The 15,239-nt window shown below is 51.8% G+C and overlaps 1 protein-coding gene across 1 annotated transcript in view; it reads right to left on the bottom strand.

Annotated features, from left to right (window-relative positions):
- NOL6 (nucleolar protein 6) overlaps window positions 1–1,593 on the bottom strand; it is a 31,473-nt gene extending 29,880 nt beyond the window's left edge. The window contains exon 1 of the mRNA XM_009275336.1: window positions 1,444–1,593. Within this exon, the coding sequence (XP_009273611.1) occupies window positions 1,444–1,593 (150 nt within the window). The remainder of the gene's footprint in view (window positions 1–1,443) is intronic.
- Between the last annotated feature and the right edge of the window lie 13,646 nt (window positions 1,594–15,239).

The raw sequence follows: 15,239 nt of genomic DNA, 5'->3' as shown, positions 1-15,239 counted from the left end.
GGGGGGGGGAGAAGATGAAGTACACCGGGCTTTAATAAACATACCAGACTCCGTTTTTCAGTGTGGTGCGACTTCGTACTGTAGACGCGGGGAAAATCTGGGGCTGCTTGGGGTTAGGTGGGTAACCAGGGCATCAGCTCGGCTCTGAGCAGCTGCTGCCGAAGTCACGAGCCGCCAGCTGTAAATACACATGTTGTAAAATAAGCTGCAGTTTGCACAATACACATGATTCTGGCAAAAAGCTGAACCGGGTCTGGAAAATCATCCCTCTCCGGTTTTGAGCCTCGGGTGGCTCAGCGGTGGAGCTGCGTGTGCCTTCTGGCGTGAAGATTTTCAAACAACCCCGAGTTACTCGACGTTTTCAAGACACGGTGAAGGCAGAGAACCGTTTCCTGCACCCAGAAAACAGCTTTATTTTCCAAAGCAGCCAGGCTGCAGGCAGCACAGCCGGGTTGATCCTGGGTAGGGCGAGCGCAGAGCTGCCTGTACGCTGCGGAGCCGGGCTCTGGTGCTTCATGATTAATCGGGGTGGACATCCCCTACGTGACCTGCGGAGAACACAAGGCAAAGCCGCGGCAGCCTGACCCGGCTTGGCCAGCTCCCACGGGGGCTGGAACAGGCACCGGGAGCGGGGCTGGGCCAGTGGCAGCCTACGTGCAGATTACCAGAGCGGGAGAAATATCCCTTTTACATATGCCTTTACATATATATGCCTCTACAGAAGCAACTCCAAACCCCAGGTCTGACCGGATTTGGGTTGTCAGGGTATTTAAAAGCCCACCCCATGTGTGTCCCTGAACAGGAGGTCACAGATTTGGGACTCAGACAATTTTAGTACTCTTTCCAGCTCTTTGACTGGCTTTTGCATAACTGTAGACAGTGTAATTCACTTCTCCGCACCCTGCCATGACACAGGGATGTTGTGACTCCAGTGGGACCGTCCTTCTTCAGAAGGACTCTGCTATGGGATAGCAAACACAGCCTGGAGTGTGTCATCTCCACGCCAGGTCCAAATTCTTCTCCCTGAACCCCAGCCACCCTCAGTTCAGGTTTTTTTCCTGCGCTGTGGGAATGCTATAGGCAGGATCTCTTTAAGACCAAGTGTGTAGGCATGTTAAGACAGAGGGTAGAAGATCACATATCCATCCCAAAGGTAAATGTAGGCATTCAGAGAACTCCCCAGTGAATTGGGCTGAGCTCTGTCCCCAACACAGGACCCCTAAGCCAAATCAGCCCACTCTGCTCGTGGGCTGTGCTTGCAGGAAACACGAGCAGGTTTGGGGAAAAACAAGCAGGTTTAGGGAAAAATAAGCAGGTTGGGTACTGGAGGGGAAAAAAAGCAAGCTGGGTGTTCAGAGGATGTTCGCAGCTGATTTTCTGTCTGCCCTGCAGGTCTTTGCTGCATCTGGCTCGCGACGGAGCAGGGCAGGCTCTCACCCTTACCTCTGCTAGGGGAAGCAGAGCAGTGCCCTGTCCGCTGGTGCCGGTGGCTGCCCAGCTTTCACCTGGCAGAGCTCGTTTCCACACGCTGCCACTGCACAGCATCTCTGCCTGGGAAATCCCAGTGCCAAGCTCCTGCTTGGGGCCAGGCATCGTTTCCATTTCCAAAAAAGGCTGGCATCACCCCGTGTGTCGCCTGACCTGCTGCCTAGCTGGGCACAGTCACCAGCGTCATTGCCAAGAGTCCCCGCAAGCCTCACGTCCCCAGTATTTAACAACTTGCATGCAAAAACCTGCTGAGAGCGGGGTCTCAGCCTTCTGTCGACCAGGGGACTGGGACTCCTGCAGGGGGGTGTTTGGCTCCCGCTTTCCAAGGAAAGTCTCCCGAGAGCCGAGCTGACCCGTTGTTGTATTTGGGGACCACCTCCTGCACTCAAACACTTGCGGCGGGGATGTGGGTGACGGCTGTAGGTATGAGATGAGGCTTCTGGTCCCTGTTACTGCTCATTGCAGCTCCTGCCCAGTTGCTGCATCACGGCCTCTCTCAATCTCAGCCATGAGCAGCAACATCTCCAACCCTCTCCAGAGCATCCCAGGAGAGGATTTTTGCCCATTGTAACCTCCAAATCGCTTCTTCCTCCTTGTCAGCGGCCTGGGTCGGGTCCCGCAGGCTTACCCCTGCCCCTTGAGCTGGGGAGACGAACCCACTTCATCCATCCACGCTTGTGCACCCACTCCCCTGCACTCCCTTGCATCCCAAGGTCACCTCCAATATTGACTTCCAGTTAGCGCAGATGTTTAACTTCTGTCCAGTTTTGCAAGTAATTCTTGTGTGCAGCCCCAGTGACTCCACTGAGGACGAATTACAGCGTCAGCTCCTAACTCGGGAGGAATTTATCCTCCGTGTTCCCAAAAGAAACAGCTCCTTGGCCGGAGGAGCTCCCGTTCCTCCCCTTTCCCTCCCGCCCCCGACAGGACCAGGACCCCCATGCTCCAGCTCTGCTTCTCTCCCACATTCGCAGTTCCTCGCGCCCCGTCCCCGCTGCGCTGTGCTGCTTCCCGAGAAGTGATTCACTGCCTGACACCTCCGGGTGCTGTGGGCATACCTGCGGTGTCAGGCTCCCCTCTGATTTAAGGAGCGAGTAATTACAGCCCTGTGCAGAATTTTTAGAAAGGCTGGGAAAACCAGTTTGGTCATCCCTGGCCCCAAGGTCACATCCCTGCGCTGCTTGAGAGCAACAGGGGAGGAGGGACTCGTTCACTCAGGGAATAAACAGCAGGTCCAGGGCAGGTCGCTGGGGCACCCCATCGTGCAAACCCCTCACCATCCCCCCTTAGCTCCTGCTGTCCCTGGGACAGGGTGTAACGCCCGGCCGGGGTGGCAGAAGGGGGCTCAGGGTCTGGCCTCGTGGGGGCTGGATAACAGGGCAGCGCCTGGAGCCTCTCCAGCCTCCTGCCACCCCCCAGCACCCTGCACCCCCTGGCTTCCAGGCGAAAGCACTCACCCCGTAGCCTACATGTACACACACACACAGAGATACATGTGCACACATGCATATATGCACACACAAACACATATATACACATACAACTGCACACACACATATGTATACACCCCACCACACACATATACCTCTAGACACACGTGCACACACACGCATGCCCACACGTGCACATATAAACACACACACACACGTGGATACACACCTACACACACATACACATATATACGAATACATACATATATACACACACACGCACACACACATACGCACACACACCCACTACACACCCCTACACATACATATGCACATGTACACAAATGCATGCACACATACAAACATACATATGCACACATACACACACATATGCACACACAAAGACACACATACACATACACGCATGCACGTACACACAAACCTACACACATACACCTACACACACATGTAGTCACGCACACAGAGCCACAGCAAGAAGCTGCCAGCTCTGCTGGAGCCAGGGGGTCCTGGGGACTTGGGAGTGCTGGGGGGAGTTTAGAGGGGTCGGGGGGACCAGGGCAGGTTGGCTCCTGGACGTGGCACCCTGGGGCAGCCGAGCAGCCCGGCCAGCCCTGCAGCGGGGAGCAGTGACGTCTTTCCCAGAACAGGTTATTTAATGAAGTATTTCAGCACCTAGTGAGTCATTAATTACACCCCATCCTACCATGCTAATACTACTACTACTACTAATACTACTACTACTAAAAAATATTTTACAGCATTCCATGCCCTGTGCCCACCCTTGCAGGCGTGATGCCCCTCCTACCATCCCACCTTGCCCAGAGAGCCATGGCATGGCCCCAGTCACCCGCCCGCTGCCGGGCTCCCACTTCCAGCCACGCTTCATCCCTGCCACCTGGAAACCCCTGGGGAATTGGAGGAATCTTTCCCCTGACTCCATCCCAGGAATCTGGGGTTTCCCAGCCCAGGTGAAGCCATTCCCAGGCAGGTTCTCACCGAGGGTGAGCATCCCCAAACTCTGTGTACCACCATCTTCTCAGCATGACATCCCGGAGCTCCTGCTTTCCTGAGAGGCGCAGATGGACAGCAAGCTGGCATCAGTGTACCCCTGGGGAAATCCCACATCAACACCAGCTATCCAGACACCACCATCAAAATTCAACAGTGGCATCTTACAAATGGCAAAACTCCCCAAAATAACATGCATACTTCCTTTAAAACATCTACATCGCACTAAAGAATCCAAAGCCCCTGAGTACTGTCACATAGACAGCCAAGCTGCCCAAATACCTGACAGTGTGTCCTACACAGTCAACCCCAAATCCCAGAAGGTCCATGACCACCAACCCCAGGGCAAAAACCACAACCCGTGCCTTTGCTCCACACAAATGGAAATCACGCGTGGGCACACAGCCTGCCGCTCCACACTGGAACAAGCCGGTGTGACAGTCAGTACTCAAAATATCTTCCATGAGATAACAGCACTGGTGGGACCAACAGGCTGGGGCTGAAGTTTTTCCTCTTCCCGTTTGGTTATTTCTGTTTCCATCTGTTCTTCACTTGGTTCACCCGTGCTGCTGGAGCAGGCTGTCCTTTCCCCTGGGACACAAGGAGGGCCAGGGGCGATTTTGAACCACCGGTGGGATTGCTGGTGTCCCAAAAAGGGGGAGTTGCAGAAGAAAAAGGGGTTTGCTGCTCCCCACCATCCCTTCACGCGTGGCAATACAAATCACCTACTGGTGATTTGCAGACATGGTTCCCGCATTTTTTGTTCGAGGGGACACAAGCACCTTCAGTCTGCCGAAGTCGTTTGCAAACAGGGTACTAGATCCCAGCCCAGTAACCTCCTGCCTGCAGGCTTGGACCTTTGAACCCGCTGAGCTGGAGTGTGGGGAGGCGCAGGCCTGCTCAGTGCTGCCTTTCCTAGGACCATCTCTCAAAAACCCGAGCACCTCCAAACCTCAGCCCACCTCTACACTGGCTGGTGCCCCCACCACACGGCTCGAACCACTGTGCACGAGTGCACACCCGCACGCACACCCATGTGCACACACCCCCTTGCTCCCTCTGCTCCTGCCCCTGGAATGCTGCTGGCATGGCGCGCAGCCGGCGGGAAGGGGCTCCGGTCGGATGGGGCTGCCGAGTAGGTTTAGCCATCACGTTGACCCCAGCTCGTGCTGCGTCCGCCCTCCCTCCATACCACCTCGTCCCACCCCGGGGCCTTCCCGCAAATGCCGCTGCTGTGGAAATGCTCCAGTCCCACGTCGGCTGTGGGGAGCTAAACCTCGAGCTAAAACCTTGGCATGTCCCCAGGCTCGGCATCACCCGTGGATGTCTCACGCTTCCCCACGGGAAAAGCCAGCTCCTGCCAGGGGCTCTCCCCACCAGACCTTTGCATCCATCTCTAATCCCCCTCAGCCACCCCATGGCCACTTTTTTCCCAAGCTCCCCAAAACGTGATCCCAGCAATGGTGCCTGGAGCGAGGCAGAAAGCCACAGTCCAGCCATGCGAGGCCGTGGCACTTCTCATTGCCCAGCCAATCCCTCCCAGCAGCTTTATCCAGATTTGATGGGGTTTCTTGCTTCTCCTGGGGAGAGGGGGTTCTGTCCCACCCCAGCAGTATCTGCATTTCATTGTAGGATTAAATAGTTCCTCCCTTTGGTTTTGGTACTTTCAAGTGCTTCAAATTCTCAAGTATTAACGCATGATAGAGTCATTTGTAACTCCCGGACAAAAATAATCTGGTACACAGAGTAATGACACAAGAAAGCACTCCTGTAATGTTTGACTGTCCATCCCAAGTATGGCCATATCACAGAAATGCATGGCTAATGAGCAATCTTCATGATGGCCAAGAAGTGGGAGACCTCATCAAGGCAAAGAAATAGGGTAAAGTAGATACTTGTAGCCATTGAAGCTTTAAACAAAACCCCAAGGGTTTCACTGCCAGCTTGAGGCAGTCACCCAGCACATTTCTGGCAGCCACCGAAAGAAAAAGAAGTTCTGAGAGAGCTGGAGCCCAGCTCCTGGCTCAGACACCACCAGCTCCTTGCCCATGGGATAGGGTCAGAGGGATGCCAAGGTCCCTCCTGGCGCTCAGGGACCACCCAGGCAATGCCACACTGATTTTAATCGGTGCGAGCATTTTAAGCGAGCATATATTATGTGAGCATGTATTTAAACGAGCCTCAACCAATTAAATATATGCTCGCATATAATATATGTGAGCATATATTTAAACGAGCCTCAATCATCACTCGTTGCTTGAATGGATGATGGTTCGTTAAGTCTCACCTGGTTCATTAAGTCTCACCTGTCTGCATGGGGATGGAGCAGCCACTTTGCATCCCCCCACCAGCGGCAGAGGTGGCTCCGGAGCTTTACGAGGGTAAAGCCGAGGTTCATGGGATGGTATGACAGCCGGAGGTGGGTCGTACACTGCAAGGGTGTGTTATACGCTCCGCCTTAGGCAAAAAAAAAAAAGCCTAAAAGGTCAAAAATTTGAAGCGGACTAAACCAATCCATACATATAGGTCAGGGCAGAGAGGTAGAGACTGATTTTGGCAGTCCAAAGTCAATTGCTCTGGCAGCTTTATCTCAAAGCTGTGGCAACTTGAATTACATGAAGAGAATTAATGGGAAGTTGATATGCTTCGTAACATGCTAGCAGTGTTTTGCCTTCTTTTAAATCACTTATTTGCTTTTTGCATAGATTGTTTTGTGCCCTTGTTTTTATTTTCTGGTCGCTTTTGTTTGCTTTCTGTGACAGGCTAGAGAGTGAATTTATCTGATTTCCCGGCTGTTGCCGTGGGCTTTACACATAGCAACAAGGAGGAGAAAGCTTTTTCTTTTTTTTCTGATAGTAAGAAACAACCTGCAGCCTCCAAAAATCACATTGGAGACACTGAGGGAGGGGAAAAGCTCTGCCCGCTTTCCTCTTGCAGTTGTGCCATTTTTTATCAGCGATGGTTGTTCGCCTTGTCTGTCCCACCAAAACAGCCCTCAGCAATCTCCCTGCAGCAGAATGTTTTCCCCCCAAAAAATAAAAATTTAATCTCCAGGGAAGCTCCTGAGACTAGATGTAGTGGAGAGCGCCAGGAACATGCAAATGCGGCATTTATTTATTCATGGCTTAAACCTCTGAGTGCCAAACCGCCTGGCAATGTGAGTGCCCTCCCTCCCTTTCAGCCAAACCCAACCCACGTGGCGCTGGGCAAACATCAGCGGAAGTGATGATAATGATGATGACGACTTTATTAATTGAAATCTCCAGGCACACCTGGCTCAGATTTAACAGCTCTGGCCCTTTTTTTCTTTGTCCCAGCCCCCCCATCCCAATGACTCTTCAAGACAGGTATGGTCCATCCTTGTTCACCCAATGGGGAAAATGAGGCAGAGCAGTGGGGGGGTTTGCCGGAATGCAGGGAAGCTGAGTCAGAGCTGACATGGGCATTCGGGAAACTGCCTCACAGTTCTCCATTTTGCTCTTGCTTCCCACGGAAACAGAGATTATGCAACTGTGTTGTCTGTCTCTCTGCCAGATCCCTCCTCGTTCGTGGTTTTTAACCCACAGGAGAAGCTTCACCCCCAGGTGCAGGTGTTTCAGGGATGTTTTGTGGAATTAGGCAGGTCAGCTGGGAGGAGGAGAAAGACCAAAGTCTTCCTCCACTGGAAGGAAGATAGCGAGGCACGCTGAACTGCATAACTAGACACCCGAAACTTCACATAAGAGGGTGCTACCAGAGCTTCAAAGCTCTGCCGCTCCAGGAACATCTTGCAAAAGTCTTACCCTGTGGGTGTTGAGGCTGTTCTCCTGGGCCTCCTTCTCCACAGAGATGAGTCCCAAGTGTGTGGCCTCACCCCACGGGGTGCTTTGGGGCTGGAAGGACAGAGAGGAGCAGCCTGGCTTTGGGCGGGGATGAACCCCTCTTCCCTGGCCCCTACAGCCCCTGCAAGGCTGCTCTGTGAGCCAGAGCTGTTGTCTGCTGAGGTCAGAGATGGCTTCTCCATCAGGGAAGACCCCTTTAAGGTCTACATGAGAGTCCTTTCACCAAAACAAAAACTGGGCACCAGCTTTGGGGAATCTGGGCGAATCTGCTTTGCTGCCCTTTAGCCTGATTTGACCTCAAAGGGTAGGAGTTACCTGCCCTTGCTTAGACACCTGGGAGAGACATGCCCCAAGATGAGTCAGGGGAACATGGGGTGAGGCCAGCTGCCTCCTGAAGGTTCTGAAGGCTGCACAGGGAGCTGAGGGCTTTGTGCCATCTAAGATCCAGGTGGATCCAAAAATCCCAAATGCCCAGACCCAGGGATGACAGGCACGCTTGAAACTCCCAGCTGGATGCTTTCGCTCGGATACCCCATCCTGCCCTGCTGTGGCTTACCAAGTCAAGAGCAGAAGGCTTCCTTGCCCCCCAGGCAATGAGCCTCTGTCCTGAAACAGGCTGGTTACTGCACCCAAGTTTTATGCTGGAGATGAATGACTCTGCTGTCATTTGGGGTTTCCTTTGCCTCCCCTGTGCCTATTGTGGGAGGAAACACAAAGTGACAGATCCCCCAGGCAGCAGGTCTTGCAGTCTGGGTGAGGACACCAGCAGCACCCAGGGGAGAAAATATGGGCATGGGACAATTTGAAGTCACCTGGGAGATGTTGGTCATCTCGCTTTGGGGCATTTTCCTTTGATTTGTCTTTTAAACAATCTGTGGGGGTGCACCCAAGACTCATGGTGCTTATTATGAAAGGAATGGAGACAAAAGGGAAATGGTTTTCAGATGGTCATAAGACCATAAGGTCTTTGTGTTCATAGGAGGAACAGCTGTTCAGGCTGCGACTCTTCTGTCCCCAGAAGGCATCCATGGGAAAGGTTATGGTAGCGCCTGTAAAATTACAAGGGGCAGAGTGTGCTTGGATAGAAAAGGACCACTCATCGTCTTCTCCACCATGAGGATAAAGGCATCAAAAAAACCTGCAGGTGGCAGGATCAAAACAAACCAGAGGAAATGATTCTGCACCCAAACAGGTGATTAGATTGGGCAGTTGTTTGCCACAGGATGTTGCAAATGCTTAAAATCTACTCAGCTTCAAAAATAACTAAACAAATTCATGGGAGAAAAATCTACTGATGACTATTAAATACAAGGACACCTCTGACTCAGGGAGTCTGAGTCACAAAAAATGTTGGAGGTCGAGGAAATATTCTGGGGAAATATAACTTGTCCTTACGTCCTTTCAAGGGTGGCCTTCCACGAAGACAGGTGCGCGGCTGGACGGGCCATTGGGGGCCACTTCTATATTTGAGAATATAGAAGCACCCAACTCTGAAAGTCAGCATCAGTTGTGATGTTTGTTACCCAGCTGCATTAATCTGCCCCAAAATCTCGCTGCTGTGCAGTGCAAAGCATCTCCTGGAGGCATGACGTCCCGGGGGGGACACGTGGATCCCAGCAGGTGGGGAAAGGAGATAGCGCCCAGCGGGACCCATGCAGGCAGGTTCCTGGAGATAGGGTGACGGTGGGTGAATCACTCAGTGCAGCGCCTTGATAGAGCACCAGCTGCTGGCTCTCGAGCCAAGAAACCGAGCCTGAAGGCCGAGATAAGGCAAGGGAAGAGGGAAACCAGCCCATGACCTGGCAGTGAGAATTTCCAAATCTTCTTTTTCGTTCCTGTGACGCAGGAACACAAGATCAAAAAGGAAAATATTCAAAGCAATTAATACATACCCTGAGCAGGCACAGTCCAGCCCAGCTGCCCCAGACCCAGCTGCAGGGTCCGGCTCTGAAGTGGTGAGCAGGGCATGGCATGTGCAATATCCTCATGGTCTTCATGACCAAGAGTCCCTGAGAGTTGGACGGTGAAAGCACCAGTAGGAGCTGGATTCAGAGTCATCCCAGTGGATGGTAGCACCTTTCCATCTTTTGGGCTGCTCTCACGTCTGTGTCTATAAAAGAGACAAGTTAATTGCCCCCCAAACAGCCTCCAAGTCTTCAAGCCCTCTATTACCCCCGTATTACTGTGCATCCACTGAATGGAAAGAATACCATCTTCACACCAAGGGCTTTGCAAAGTGTTACCATCCCTCTGTCTGTGTGCAAAGTGTCTCCTGTGAAGCCAGCATCAGCGCCAGCAGAGAGCCTCGAAGCACTGGGTCTCGCTCTGCAGCCATCTCTAATGTCAATAAAATGCTGCCAGCCACATCGTCAACCAGGCGCCCATGAAATACAGTCAATAAGTGAGAAGCCTCTTGTTTTCTCCTGCTTTGCCAAGCCTTTGGAAATACCTCCAAGGATGACAGCAGATATGAGTGTCACTGGTTATATGTATTCCCATGTCCTATGTTCTGAGAGCCCCAGATAAAGTATTACTTGAATGTTTTTTATTATTTATTGATCATCAGAATATTAAGAGTAACAGCAGGGTATTTTCATTGTGCTCTTTTATCAAATCCTTTGACAGCTTTCACAAATTTTTAGACAGCAAGTAGATATGAAGGAAGCATATATGTATGTATATTTCATATATATGTGAAAGACGAGATGTTGATGAGTGTAAACAAAAAGGAGGGTAGGGCAGCAGAATCAACAGAACAATATTTTCACATATATGAAAACAAAACCAGAAGAATACCCTATGATCAAGTCAAGCTGAACTGGAGATGGCTCTGGAAGCAACAGCTTTATACTGTTAGAGGACAAGCTAGGCATGACGTTACTAAACCCTCCCTTCTAATTTCTTTTGCTCATAAGTGATCAGGTAAATGAAAATATGTCTCACTAGAGAAAAACTCTGCATTTCTGAAGCTGAGCATGTGTTTGGCTGCCAAGGGAAGAATCTGAGTGCCCTGGCAATGCTCACCAGTGCTGCACTTAAAGAAAAAAAAAAGAGAAATACATTAAAAATGGATGCTGAGAGAAGAACATGCTTGAGGTGGAGAAAAGCTTTTATCCAAGTTGTGTGGCCTTCATGATATTTTGGCTTCTTCTTTACAAAAGGAAGGTGCTCGCTGCTTCCTCCAGTTCCCATTTTGCAGCCCCTGCTCAGAACGTTTTCCCTGTCGAGGGAGATACCTTCAGGCCTCCAGGGCTTCCCTGCTTTGCCCCACTCACTCCCCTTTCACACCAGAGGGGCAGCAGGAAGAGGGAAATAGCTAAAACTTGCCCTTTTTGGTCCTTCCCAGCAACCAGCAAGTATAGTCAGCTTTTTTTTCCTTCCCTGGGGTGAGAGCAAGGAAGGGTCCTTTGACTACCTCAGAGACAGGGACCGCACAGATCAGACAGGACCGGGCTGCAGCCAGCTCACCCAGCTGAACACCTCCCCTGCAGCGCCAGTGAATGCGTCACCCTCTCCCACCCATTTCCCACCCCGTACCAGAGACAAGAACAAGAGCATTTTAATTTAAAGCACTGTGGAAATGAGGGTCCAGATGCAAAGGCTTGGGTTGGCTCTTAAACTCCTTCCCTCCTACTCTTTCAGACCCTCGGGATGTCCCTGCAAATACAAAAAAAAAAAAAAAATTGAGATTAAATCCACAGCTGATAGTTTGGGCAGCATCAGAGCCTTCTCCGACTTTAAAATTGGGGTGCTCCTGCAGAGAGGACTGGCCCTGATGCACATCGGGATGCAAGCATGCAGCCCGGCACTGGCTCCTTTTGCGCTCTGCCAGCCCTTGTATCAACAGCCAAGGTTCAGAGAAGAGGAATAACCCATCCTACAGGCCAGGCAGAAGATGCTGAGATGTGCTAGATCAGGCACAAGGATGTGGGATATGCCAAACCCACCATGCATTGAGAGCTTCAAGTCAGTGTGGCCAAGGTGTTTCCTGCAGGATGGAGAAGCATGCGGGTAATTAATGGAAATATCCCAGCAGGTAAACAAGTCTGGAGGAGACTTACCTGGCCCTGCGGGCAGCTGTAGATGTGGATTGAGATGGTGGCACAGCAAAGCACTGAGGCACAGCACCTACAGGGCACAGCCACCCTCTGCCTCGTCCAGAGCTCCCCCAGGGACCCTCTCACAGGGCTGAGCCCTCCAGCCATGGCCACGAAAACTGGGAATGGACATACTGGGGTTGCCCCAAGGTCTGCAACAGGGTGCCAGTGGAGCGAGGAGGACCAGCGAGGGGTGGCTGCAGGGAACATGGGTGTAGGGGAGCTGGTGGGGCCGAGGGGCAGACATTCAACCTCCAGCTATTGCCTCCTGAGCCCTTGTCCCTGCAGGCTGGCATTGAGGCGCCTGTCCCTCCACGGGCCTCCCTTCTCCAGGAGGGTGTGTGAGCACTGCTCTCCCACATAGACAATGCGGGAGGGTTTCAACCTTGTGAGATCAGACCAGTGGTTTTCTGGTTGTTTTTTCTCAGACCCCTTAGAAGCTCTTCCCAAACTTCCACAGGATGGCAAGCCCCAGCGTGGAGATGACTGCGCTGCTCAGTGCATTCGGGCCAGGTAGTGAGGCTTCTCCAGACTTGTTCGCCTGTCTGGGGAATTTGCGTTAATTACCCTCCTGGTGACTCAGGCTTCTGCAGGAATGTTCAGCCTCCTCCTTGCCACACTCGGGCACACAGCAGTTTGCAGGGCCGGTGCAACAGTTGTCTCCTCTATCCAGCCCAACGCTGCTGAGCAGGGCTTCACGCCCATCAGAGTGTGGTTTCCAGAGCTCATAGCCTACCTGCGTGTACAGAGGAGTGAGACATTGCATCTGCCACATAAGTCCTGCAAGCATTTTTGCAGAGGAACATCTCATTTTTAGGAAGCTGGAGGTGGAGGCTCTAAGGAACACCTCCTGCTCCAACCCCTCTCTGGACCTTCTTGCCCAAGGGAGTCTCTCTGCCACTCAGCAACCCAAGCCTGCTGCCTGTGCCTGGAGCTTGGTGCTTACGCTACAGTTCGGTTTCCTTCCTCTGAATCTGCTCATATCTGTTGTGGGAAGGGTCATGAAAAGGCCAAATTCAAGCTCAACTCACTTGGCCCTCCCTCTGTTTCCTAATGGAAACTCTTCTTTGTGGTCAGCTTTCAAGGCCCTGGGCAGGACCTGAGCTGTGCATCTTCAGCTAAGCCTAGCTGGCCATGCATTTTAATGGAGCTACTGGCAGAAGATGACTGCATCGCTGCTGGAGACCAGCCCCCAGAGACTACCGGAGGTACAGCAGCAAGTGAGAGCGCTCATAAGCTCAGCTGATAGTGGCTGATAATGTGCTGGAAGTGAAAGGTCTCAGCCCAGCATGGATCATGGTGTTGATGTGCGCCCAGTCCTTGAACCAGGAGCGATGTGAGACCCAGAAGAGCTTCCTCCTCCCCCTCGCTCACCTTCTGCAAAATGCTGTCCCTTCTCACCGTGGCTTCTGCACAAATACAAGGAGCTGGCTGCTCTGAATGTAAAACCAGGGTCTGATGGAGCCGCTCAGGAGTCCACCAGGCAGCTGCTCTGTGGGCTCCAGCTCCTTCACCCTGCTGCTAGTGCCTGCCTAACCCAGATGGCTCAACCCCAGGAATGGGGACAGCTGGGAGTCCCTGCTTGATGGTCACCCACTTTCAAGGGAAGGACAGTCCTGCAGAGCTGACACTGCAGCAGAGGTGAAGGTGGAGCACTGGGGATGTCAGCTTAGGCTGGTGCCTCTCCCAGAGTGCACCCAGGGTCCTACGCCAGCTTGTGCCAGTGATGCTGATGGCCGCGCCATCTCAGCCACACTGTAATGCTTGAGACAGGGGTGTCTTGTGCAGCAAGAATAACCTAAAATGCCAGTCCCCAACACAGAAACTATTGCTGGGACCGAACCATATGGATATCTCAGTGACATCCCTTCAATAGTGTTATGTCCCTCAGATCACTGCTTTGGAGGGTGACAACGGTCACTTCATGCTTCAACAGAAATCAGATCAGGAGCCTCTGAGGACCACAGCGTGTACCACTGCTGCTGTGTGCAGCTGGAGGACTGTCCCCATAGCTGGCAGGTTGAACAGGCTCAGATATTTCTGCGGACTGAGCCCAGAATGGGAGGTGTAAAATGGCCTGAACAGTCGGTTACACAAACTCTTTGGAAATGCAAACCCCTGTCTGACAGGCATAAGGTCACAGCCATCACCCTCCCCAGGCCCTGGAATCACAGCTGAAATAGCATTGTAATGCGCTTATAATTTATTCATCAGCTGAATGAGAGCAGCAGCAGGCATTTTGATGGCACTCTTTTATCAAACCCCTGTGATGGACTTCATCCATTTTAAAAGAGCAAACGAGAGTAGAAAGGGAAAAAAAAAAAAAAAGACAACTTTATTCCATTCAAAATTAAACAAGCAGGAAAAAGGGCAAATCAAAATAAGGTTAAAAAACCCCACTAAAGATTTCTTTTTTTCTTCATTTTTCTTCTGCTTTGTTCTGAATCTTCCAAACTTTGCATTTCTCTGCTAGAGGCTACTTTGATGCAGAAGGCTCCCATTAACCCAGATGCTGCCAACTGGTGCTCAAAAGCAGCTTTTCATCCCTGTGATGAGTTCTGCCTGAGGATCGGCTTGCCCCATTTTTAGGTGAAAGAGAGTCAAAAGGTGAATTTCGAACAGACTTTTATCCTCAAAGAATCACAGTCACTTCCCTTGAGTATTTGGATGCTCTGCTCCCCAAATATAGGAACCTATATAGGTGCCACTGTGAAGGCAAGGACTTTTGTATGCCCATTCTCTTTTTCAGGAGGTGAGGAGCAGCCTGTGCAGTATTGCTGCATTGCTCACTTGGGCAGCAGAGCAGAGAACTGCACTTTGATTTCCCTCATTAAATGCTCGAGTAGTTTTCTGGGGGAAATCTTTCCTTGGAAACAGGGCATTAGTACCTGGGCTGAGATCCATCACCGTGGTGCTTATCTGCCCCCCGGTCTGGGACCGAGGTATCTAGTGTAAATAAAAGAAGTAACCCCAGATTTCTCTGTCGCTGGTTCCTCCGGGGCTTAGGAACCAGCCTGCAAAGCCCCAAGTGGTGTTTCCCCTCGGCCCACGGGCAGTGTGTGCTGCTGCGGTGGGAACGATGCGCTGCCGACACCGGTATGACCTTGGCTGGAGATTTGCATCCAGCCTGGGCAACAGCACTCCAGGAAGAAGATGGAGGAAATAATCCTGGCCCCTCTCTCTGTCTTCCATATCCACATAGTGGTCTGAACAAGAAGAAACAGGATGAGATTTGGGCGGGGTGGGGCACCTAACAGCTCTCTGACAGGGAGGTGAGCTGAGCCCAGAGACACGTTGACCTAGGAGCAAGCAAATCTCCACTTTGGGCCGTTTGAAGGACAAATATTAAAGAACTCGTTGGGCAAATATGTCTT

Source organism: Aptenodytes forsteri, unplaced genomic scaffold (assembly GCF_000699145.1).
Source record: "Aptenodytes forsteri isolate BGI_AS27 unplaced genomic scaffold, ASM69914v1 Scaffold266, whole genome shotgun sequence".
Lineage (NCBI taxonomy): Eukaryota > Metazoa > Chordata > Aves > Sphenisciformes > Spheniscidae > Aptenodytes > Aptenodytes forsteri.
This window is presented reverse-complemented; position numbering and strand designations above follow the sequence as displayed.